Below are 11,035 nucleotides of genomic sequence, written 5' to 3'. Positions count from 1 at the left end.
AAAGGCTTTATATGACCCAAATTGAACTGCACATGAAGCATACAGGAAAGAACCTCTTGAGATAAAATAAATAAATAAGTTGATAGAGGATCACTTTGTCGAAGTCCACTAGATGCCTGAAAAAATCTTTTTGAACAACCATTTAACATAACCGAAAAACAAGTAGAGGAAATAGCATTATAAACCAGATTTCTCTAATTATTAGAGAAACCCAATCTACGTAACACTTCCAAGAGGTACCGCTAATTAACACGATCATAAGTCTTGGCCATATCAATCTTTAACATGACATTTCCACCTCACACCTTCCTGTTAATTCCTTGAACCAATTCTTACGCCAAGGAGATATTATAAAACATACTCCTATCCCGAATAAACGCTGACTGCTCCAAAGAAATAATTTTCTCAAGAATAGGTGCCAATTGAGAAACCATAATCTTCGTCACTATTTTATACGCAACCAAACAAAGACTAATAGGCCGAAATTGTCCAAATCCCAAAGGCTCACCAACCTTAGGAATTAGAACCAAATTTGTAGCACCAAAGAACGTAGAAATAGGTTGTCCTTCAAAAACATCTCTCGCCATCTCCAAAAGATTTTCTTTAACAATATCCCAAGCTATAATAAAGAAACTAGCCAGGTAACCATTAGGACTTGGGCTGCTGTCCGCAAGAATAGACAAAAAAGATCTTTTAACCTCCTCCGACGTCGGCACTGCACACAAGGACTCATTGTCTTACAAAGAAACTACTGGCTCAAGCAACTCTAACACCGAATCAAAAATATTTACGTCCGTGCTAGAAGGAAGCTACTAGAAAAATGTCACCACACCATCATGTACTTCATCTGATTAATGCAAAACTCTACCATCATCCAGAGTCATACGATCAATCTTTTTTTTTTTTTTTTCTTAACACTCATAGAAGCACAAAAATACTTCGCATTAGAGTCTCTTCCGAGAGCCATTTAATCCTGGATTTTTGACAAGCCAAGATTTCCTCTCGTTTTACCCAAGTCAAATGATCCTGTTTACACTATATCAATTCATTTTTGAACTGCACTGAAAAATCTTAACTCACCTATTCTTCCAACCATATGATCCGATCCCCTAACCTTCTAATTTTGACTTCCACACGGCCAAAAACTGCTTGATTCCATTGCTTTAGTACACCTTTTAATTTTTTTAACTTCCTGCTGGTACGAAACATGCACAACCATCAACATTAGCCTCCCAAACCTGCTGAACTAAGGGAAGAAAACCTTCATGAGACCCCCACATACATAAAAAATGGAAAGGCCAAACAATAACCTCTCTATCTCTATTTAAATTTAGCAACATCAGAGCATGATCAGAAGAAGTTCTTGGCAAATACATCAGCTTAACATTACCGAAACAGTTCATAAAAGGCAAATTCACCAAGACTCTATCCAGGCGAGCCCAAATTCTTCTACCTCCAAGTCGGCCATTACACCAAGACTTTATTCCTTTGAGGACCCAGCCAAAAAGAATGCCTCAAAGGAATAAAAATATCCAATTCAACATAGATGTGTGCTGCGTCCAACTGAGTAACACATGCCGTCACATTGTCTCTCTTCATATATCGACCAAAACCAGCTCCTATACTACTCAACATAGATTCTTGAAAATAGTTCAACGATAAACCCGGCAAGTTAATCCAAACGGAACTCCAAGCATCTCAGAGTTTCCCCTCACCATCACAAAAATAAAATCTTCTTCCTTCGACATCCGAACTAGAACATTTTGTGGATTCCTCAATTGCCCAACCACCAGAATTGACTTCAAACCCCATTGATTTTTAATAAATCTATGAACATGGTCAAGCGAAGGCCTTCGACATAAAAATTTCAAAACTACCAAGAACCAAAACAACTTTGCAGACAACTGTACTTCAGACTTCGAAAAAATGAAAAACATCTCACCATCTTGAAATTCGGATCACGATGAGGCATATTCATTCTCGGCAACATTTATGGATTAGATCCCACCACATCTGCAAAATGCCTTTTGTTCAATTCCTTAGCCACGTTACCATCACTGCCAGATGAAATCGGTGCAGAATTTCGAGCCTCAACCACCCCATCATAGCCAATCCCTACCGACGTAAGCACAGCGTCGACGCCAGGCGCCTTGCAGAAACCCTAGTCGCCCCAAGATGAAAGCAAAAATTATATTGCCACATTAGCACCCTCCTCTCTATAACCCCAAAAAAACACTCCCTGTTTAAATGTTGAATAGGATAACTTTTGCAAAGAAAACCAAGACCACCACTTTACCCTTCTAAGGAAAGGAACACCACCTTTACCTTCGGAAAGAAGAATAGGACTCCTTTTACTGCATCTACCTTTGTCTTGCATGCAGGTATTGTTTTGAGACTTTTACTCCTTATAAGGCTATTCTGGTCTATATAACTACGTACATGAAGACAATTTATCATGACTTGCCTGCTTGTGCTTACGTAACCGATGTGTTTTATTCTTTTAGTAATCTTTCGCTTAGCTAAGCATGCATAGTACTCCCCACATCAACCCAAGCAGGCTGCGCATCTCCTATAGTTGTTCTCGGCGTCTACTGACTACTACTCACCACATGACCTGGCTCAGGCTGCGTCGAATGAACTAGATCCTCTACAGGAATGGCTGACGTCCCCTCGCCTATCCAATGCTCACCTCATAACGGATCCTCTTAAAGATGTGCAGTGGCAAATCTATGGGATCTCCACATGCCACTCGAATAAAAAAATGTGCCCGAAGCTGACTAAATGTGGTTTTATGTGCCACAGGATCCACATTTGTTGCAACAATAAGGTGCAACAGGCGGAAGAAAGGTAGCAGATGGTTCTTGTTGAAGGCGTTCTTCCTCTCGATCTGCATGCAGTCCCTCCCAGTGAGGATGTAGAAATTCTCGTCTCGATCATCATCCTGAGCCTCGAGGCCAGTATCCTCGACCTCTGACCGGTCTGCATCTCTGGTGATCCTGGCCCAAATGGGTGGCCAGTAGATAATGCAGAAGTGCCTACATCCTCACGGGGTGTAGCGTGTGCAGATGTCTCAACTCCTCGATGAATCTCAAGGTGCTCGGTGATGACATCTGGTATGAGAGGATGCATCCTGAGGCATGTTACACATCCCTATACAGAACTCCTGAATCATTGAGGGGTATACTTTCCTCCTTAATGAGCAGATATTTCCCTAGCCTCTACTGAGGAAAACATCTCTCAGGTTCTTCTGCTCCCGTATGAGTTTGTCAAACTCATTATTCAGGACCTCTCACTCTACCATAACAGTACGAGCGCCGATAGGAGCAGTGTCCTGAACAGCTCTTTCCCTCTCTCGTAAAAATAGAAAAGGAAAAAAAATTATTTACATTGATGCATTTTTTGTGTTAATGTTAAACTGTTCTGCATTAACTTTCGAACATAGTAAAAGAAACGTTCGAACATTCAGATAAAACATTCGGACGTGTATCATTTACGTTTGCACGTAAAACACATACGTGCAAACGTATAACATACACGTTCGAACGTAAGCAGTAAATAAATTTAAATAACGTACGTTAAGACATTTGTGTTATACGTTTGAACATATGAGTTTTACGTGCGAACGTAAAGGATTCACGTCCGAATGTTGATTTCGACGTATAATTAAACGTTTGGACGTAAATTTGACAAAAAATAACGTCCGAATGTAAAACAATACACGTTCGAACGTAGAAGCCTTAATGGCTATGTAATTAAAACATCGTAGGTTTGAATGTCTTGGTGAAACGTTCGAATGTTATGACACAGAATCACTGAGTCGACTCAGCCATTATTGAAATCTCGAAAATCAATCTACAAAGTTCTAAATGCCAAAATGCCACCGTAGAGATGAAGTATATACTTCAAGAAACTTTTCTACGGTGACTATTTGGCCAATGGCAAGTCGTGGTGGCCGGAAAATTGAGTTAAAAATTTGGCCACCACTTGGCCCGTTTTAAACAAAATCAAACTCAAATCTAAAATAAAATACATGTTATTTGATTAAAAGATGAATGCCAACCTTTTAGTGACGGTTGTGGCGGAATTTGACTGTAGCGGCGACGGAGGAGTGGCGTCATGCAAACGGGAACGATGTTAGATAACGGTGAAAATGACGTTTCGCTGTTCTGTATTGACCTTATATACACGAAACGTTCGAACGTAATTCTTAGTACGTTCGAACGCTTTTCGATTTATTCCAAAATATTGACTATAATATATTATAATATTAATATATGTTATATATTATAATGTATACTATAACATATAGCATACTATATATAATATTATATTATAATATATATAGTATATTATAGTATCTATATATATTGTGTATTAATATATATATAATGTATTCTATAGTATATTATATATATACAGTAATATATATAGTATAGTACAAATATAATATTACATTATATATTATAATATAATATATAATATATTATATATATATGATCCATTATAAACTAATAAAAACAACATTAGAACCACAATCTTTTATTACTAGCCCAAAACGATATACTTTATTATTACAATCTAGTGCCCAAAATTCTATTGTACAAATTTCTGAATAGATTAATTCGAATCAAATTACTTTCTCTAATGAATGACAATTAGATTAATTGGTTTTTTTGAATTTGTGAGTGCTAGTTATATTTTTTCAAGTTTAGCAATATGTTTATACATGTTGATGTGATTTTATGCTTACTTTTGAAATAATTGTGATTATTGTTTGTGAATTTTTTGAATAGTTTGTGAGTTTATGATGTTCATTGATGAATTAATATGTGTAGAAATATTGTTGTTGTTGTGATATGGATTTGAAATATTATGATTATTATTTTTGAATTTTTATTGAATTTGTTTAACAAGAAAATTATAAGTTTAGGATCTTAATTTAAGTAAAGATTAAAAACAATTAATATACAGCTAATATGAGAACTAATATTTAACATGGAGTAAGTATATATAATATATTCATACTAATTTAGTTAGAATATGATTATTATTCAAATATAAGTATGGTATAAAACTTAATCTTAAAAAAAAAAAGTATATAACTTAACTATATATAAAGTATAATACTTTTTTCATATAGAGGGAGATCAAAAACGGGGTTGGCCATTGGATCAGTAAATAGCAAGGCAGTTTTAGGGGGAGGATCGATCCCTTTTGTTTTCAAAGTAATGTTCAAACATCCTCCATGATTGTGTTACAAGTAATAAATATATAGAGGACTGACTACCTAGCTAGCTTGGTGATCACATTGTAAATGCGTACTTTCATTTGTTGTGTTTGTGGCTATGAAGTGGGCTGTACGTATCTTCATACATCGATATAGGTGTCCATTAAGTGAGTCCCAGCCGTATGGGCCTCTGCTGATAGTCTTGGTTATATTAAGTGTCCATGTCAAGAGTGTAAAAATTTGTGTGCGACAGGGTTGAATGATGTTCAAAGTCATATATTTGGATGAAGTTGAAAGTCATACAAATTATGACCCTCATACGATGTGATTCCAGAAAATCATTACTAAGAACTATATAAATAGTCCATTATATATATATAGTGTGTATATATGAATAGTGTATTATATATATACTATATATATTATATAGTACTATATATATAATGTATTATATATATAAGTTTTGTTGTTAGTTTTATTAATTATATATTATTGATTAATATATATAGTATAGTATATATACTATATTATTATGTTTTCATTTAAACTATTATGCTATCATACTAAATATATATATAAAATATTGTATTTTTTTTTTTAAATAGTCGAAGGTCACCTGTCCATGAGTGACCTCCTCCCAAATTTTATTCAAAAACCCTCGCTTATGGCGGAGGAAAACCGTGGTAACAATTAGTACATTTGGGAATTACAAGAGATAAAGAAATAAAAATCCCAAATATAAAAAAAAAAAATGAAACCAAAACTCAACCAAAACAAAACTAAACAAGCCTAATTGATAAACCCACAAAACCACTTAATATCTAATATGGGGCAAACCCAACTTATCCAACCGAAGCATACCTTTCACCTTACGAGGCAATGAACTAAAATCATAAAACATGTTATTAAAACCTCCCTCGCCCATTCTAGCAAGGAAATCTGCTACATTATTCCCCTCGCGAAACTGATGATCAATGGAAAAATTCATGTCACTTAATAACATCAAAAGTTCATCCCAATAATCCCATAAATACCAAGCCGTGCATTTCCGACTACTTAGCCAAGATACAACCAAGCTAGAGTCACTTTCAATACTAATTTGAGTAAAACCCAATTCTTTACATAAAGCAAGTCCAGAAATAAGAGCTCTCAATTCAGCCTCATTATTCGTACCATGACCAAAACAAGAAGAGAAAGCACCTATGAAAATACCTCTCTCATCACGAATGACTCCTCCCCCACCAATATTCAATTTAATCAACCCAGCATTCAGTTTCCTCCAGTAAACCAGTTTTGGACTAGACTTAACCTGATCAACGTAATGAACATCAAGCGCCTGAAGAATAGCTTCATCCCTAGCCGAAATTGTCCAATGTTTCACCATCAGGGATGAAATCCTCTGGAGCCAGACTTTCACTGCGAGGCAGACATCTAAGGCCGATTCAGAGTAATTTTCCATACGGGCTTTACAATGCCGCATCCAAAGCCTCCAGGTTATAACCGACGGAATGGTACCTATAAGGATCCCTCTATGAGACGACTTCTTCGCAACAGAGAACCAGTGCATAACCGTCGTCCACCAAGGCATACCATCCACATGATGAATACCCAGCGTAATGGCTGCCCACCTCCAAACTGCCGAGGCAATACTACCATTACATAGCACATGATTTAAGCTTTCTGTATGACCTATCGCACAACAATTACACCGAGATGCCAACTGAATACCTATAGTCTGCACACGAGAATCTAACGCCAGACCATTAAATCTAGCTTTCCACATGCATACAGAAATCTTTTTCGGGAGGAGATGAAATCCATTCCCATATAATTTGTTCCTTTTACACGAATAAGGTCCCAAGCAGACGCCGATGTAAAATCTCCCTTAATAGCAGGTTTCCAAATGGTGATATCACTACCCACCTTACCAGCCCCAACAACATTCATAATTTCCTCTATTTTCTCCAAACCAACTAGTTCTAACAAATAATTCTCATCCCATGAACCATCAGCCCAAACATCATTAATACGGATTTTAGAATGCCCCACATTCCTACTTGCACATAACGGTCCACTTGCCAGCCAACGATCAAACCAAAAGGAAGACCTGCCCTCCCTTACTTTAACAATAACATTATCTAACACCTTAGGAAACATAGTCATAATAGACTTCCAGAAACGGGAAGCATTCCTTCTAGACTCAGCCATGAAAATATGTCCATGTTTCACAAATTTAGCACGGAAAAACTTAGTCCAAAGATTATCAACAGTTAACAATCTCCAAGCAAACTTCATGTGAAGGGACCGCTGCACTTCATCAAAATTTCTCATACCAGGACCCCCTTCCTTATACGGTTTGCATACCTTCTCCCAAGATATCCATTTCATTCTAGGCCTGCCATTCAACTCTCCCCAAAAAAATGTAGAGAGTAATGAATTGAGCTTTTTAAACACTCTCAAAGGCACATTTAATACAGCCAGCATGTGAGTGGAAATACATGCTAAAACATGTTTCATCAGCGTAAGTCTTCCACCTTGCGACAATAAATTAACTTTCCAACCAGCAATTTTCCTCCTAATCTTCTCAATGAGTGGTTCCAATTCTCTAGATGTAAGACGTCCAGACACCAAAGGAACACCCAAATAAGTAAGCGGGAAATTACCTTCGACAAGACCCGTAGTTCTCTTGAGATTTCGACGCCGGGCCGTAGAAATTGATTTAGAAAAGAAAAATGTTGATTTCTCCTTATTAATTAACTGCCCAGACCACTTTTCATAAACTTCCAAAGTGTTCATTAACTTAAGAACTGATTGTTTTCCACCAGTCACAAAGACAAGAAGATCATCTGCATAAAGTAAATGAGAGACAATAGGTGCACCGACCGGATGCGAAAAACATCCAATACGACCCTCTTCAAAATTTTTACACAGTAATCTGGAAAGCATTTCCTCCATGATAATAAAAAGATAAGGAGATAAAGGGTCACCTTGTCTAAGACCCCGAGCTGGTTGGAAAAAACCTTTGTAAGTCCCATTCATCATAATAGAGAACCAAGGGGTCTGAACACATTCCTTAACCAGATTACAGAACTGAGACGAAAAACCAAATGACTTCAATACATTTAGCAAAAACTTCCAGTCAACTCTATCATAAGCTTTTTCCATATCAATCTTCACCATGATGTTGCCTACCTTCGTTTTCTTATTCAGAGAATGAATGATTTCCTGAGCCAGAGTAATATTTTTGAAAATGCTACGGCCAGGAATAAAAGCTCCTTGTTCATGAGAAATCAACTGAGATAACATAGAAGTCATCCTTTTTACTAGGACCTTAGAAAAAATTTTGTAGGCGACTGAATATAGACTAATAGGACGGAACTTATCAAAATTCTTGGGGTCCTCCACCTTCGGAATCAGCACCAGATAAGATGCTATATAAAATCTTGGTAAAATAGAACCGGAAAAAAAATCCTTGGCTGCCGCAACGACATCCTCTTTGATCAAATCCCAACAGCTTAGGTAGAATCCCAAGCCAAAACCATCCGGTCCAGGAGAGCTATCCTTAGGGATGGATTTTAACGCATCCAAAATCTCAGTCTCAGAAGGGGCCATGATGAGTGCCAAATTATTCTCCTCAGTAACCGAGCACTGAATTAGAGGAGCAAGATCCACCTGTTCCACAATAGAAGAATTAGTGAGATAATTATGAAAGTAATTTAAAGCACCTTGATGAACCTGTCAGGGGAATTCAAAAAATCTCCATTCTCAAGCCGCATATTAGAGATAATTTTAGAATTTCTTCTTTGGTTGACAACAGCATGGAAAAATTTAGTATTATTATCTCCTTCGGAAATCCATTTCTTCTTCACCAATTGTGAAATCCTGATTTCTTCACGTCTTTCCCAAGTTTCCAGCTCAAGTTTTGTGACCAAGAAATCACATTCGACATCCTGATCATAACCATCTTGTAAGCGACTCTCGAGGACCTCCAATCTTTCTTCTAAGTCTTTAATATTCTGACCAACATGCCCAAAGACCAGTATATTCCAAGCGCGTAATGTAATTTTTGTTTTCTTCAATTTTTCTGCCAGACGACACAAACCCACCGAAGTAGTAGGCAACTTCCAAACTTCTTCAACACATCTCTTGAAATCACCATGCGAAGCCCACATATTTTGGAAACGAAAAGGATGAGGCCCGTAGCTAACCACCTGTTTTTGAAAACTAATGGTCATTGGACAATGATCCGAAGTTTTCCGATTAAGGTATTCAAAATAAGCTTGAGGAAATCTGTTAGCAAAATGAATATTAGTCAACACTCTATCAAGACGAGCCCAGCTGAGGGAAAGCCCCCCATGGCCATTGCACCACGAAAGTTTGCGACCCACCACATGGAGGTCCAATAAACCACAATGATCAATACAAATATTAAATTCCTCCATCGCTGTAATTGATCTAGGATGACCACCAACTCTTTCACTATCTTCCCGGATAATATTGAAATCCCCTACCACAATCCAAGAAATCTCATTATCATCAATCCCCTCTAAACTTTGCCATAACTCACGACGCTCTATGCTGTTACACTTAGCATAGTTAAAAGAAATTAAAAGCTTCTCTTCACCAAAAAGAAAACTTCCAATAATTACTTGATTAGTCATAGATAAAGGCTCCCACCCACAATCGTCACTCCAGAAATTCCAAATTTTACCGTCAACTTCTGCATTACTGCAAAAATTCGATAACCCCAACATACTAGCCAATCTTGACATTTTATCCACATCAACAAAAGGATCCAAAATCCCTACAATATGCACTCCATTCTTCTTAACTAAACTTTTTAAACGATTACGGGAACTACCAAGCCCACGTAAATTCCAAACTAAAATTTTATCAATCATTAAATAAGCTTAGAAGATCGGGATAAAACACGTAGAGATTGTCTCACTGTGTGTTTCTTTGAATCAGTACTGCATCTCGGCTGGTCATGCTCAGGATCCGAAGTATAAGATTTGTGTCGCGCCAGTACGCCAGGGGCATCTCCATATTTCGGATCTGATCTTGAACCAGTCGGTTCCTCCCCCAGTTCACCATCATTTCCAACTGTTAATTGAGTCCTACATTCCATCTCTAATATTTCTGAAACTAGCGCTATCTGACCCGCATCAAGGGAAACTCTGTTCGGCTTGTCTTTCATCACCAACAACTGCACCGTAGGACTATCAACTTCAAACTGGACAGCATGATTCCTTTCTATGACTCCATGCGTAGAAACCATTTCATGTGTTATCATTGAATCCGCATGTTCTTTTTCCACCCTTGGTTCCTCTTCCATCCTAGGTTCCTTCATGACATGCTTTGTTTGCCCAGGAACAATTTCCAAACAATCTGGCTTCTGTATAATCGGCTTTTCCTTTCATTGTGACTCCTCAGCCCCAATCGTAGCCAGAGCTAGCTGTTGTTCAATCACTGTTAATTCCTCCTGAACCTTGCTATCCCCCCATGCTCTATCTCCCCCTCGTTTTCGCTTATTTTTTCTTTATCACTCGCTTTCGCTTTCCACACTTGCTGATGTTTTAATAAATCATGTTGACTTGTTTCCCCTCCTGACTTACGCCGATACTCCCCCATACGACAAACCACATTCTTGTGCCCCTGTCGACAACACTTGGTGCAGTAAAAACCAAGTTTTTCATATCGAACTTCCTGCCATATAATCTTGTTTGCCGACACAACAATCGGAAAACCTTTGATTGGTTCCTCCTTTAAATCCATTTCAACACACATCCTTGCACCCGATGCCCTTGT

The 11,035-nt window shown here is 37.6% G+C and overlaps 1 protein-coding gene across 1 annotated transcript; it reads right to left on the bottom strand.

Moving 5' to 3' along the window:
• Positions 1-332: 332 nt before the first annotated feature.
• Positions 333-10,562, bottom strand: LOC109014298. The gene is made up of 5 exons (XM_035690733.1): positions 10,199-10,562; positions 8,953-10,109; positions 7,073-8,899; positions 6,089-6,962; positions 333-715 (listed from the first exon to the last, which is right to left on the bottom strand). The coding sequence occupies exons 1-5, from the start codon at positions 10,560-10,562 to the stop codon at positions 333-335; spliced, it is 4,605 nt and encodes a 1,534-aa protein (XP_035546626.1).
• Positions 10,563-11,035: the final 473 nt, after the last annotated feature.

The sequence above is a fragment of the Juglans regia genome, chromosome 6, assembly GCF_001411555.2.
Source record: "Juglans regia cultivar Chandler chromosome 6, Walnut 2.0, whole genome shotgun sequence".
In the NCBI taxonomy this organism is placed as follows: Eukaryota; Viridiplantae; Streptophyta; class Magnoliopsida; order Fagales; family Juglandaceae; genus Juglans; species Juglans regia.
Note: the sequence above shows the minus strand (reverse complement) of the source record. Positions and strands in the feature narration are given on the sequence as shown.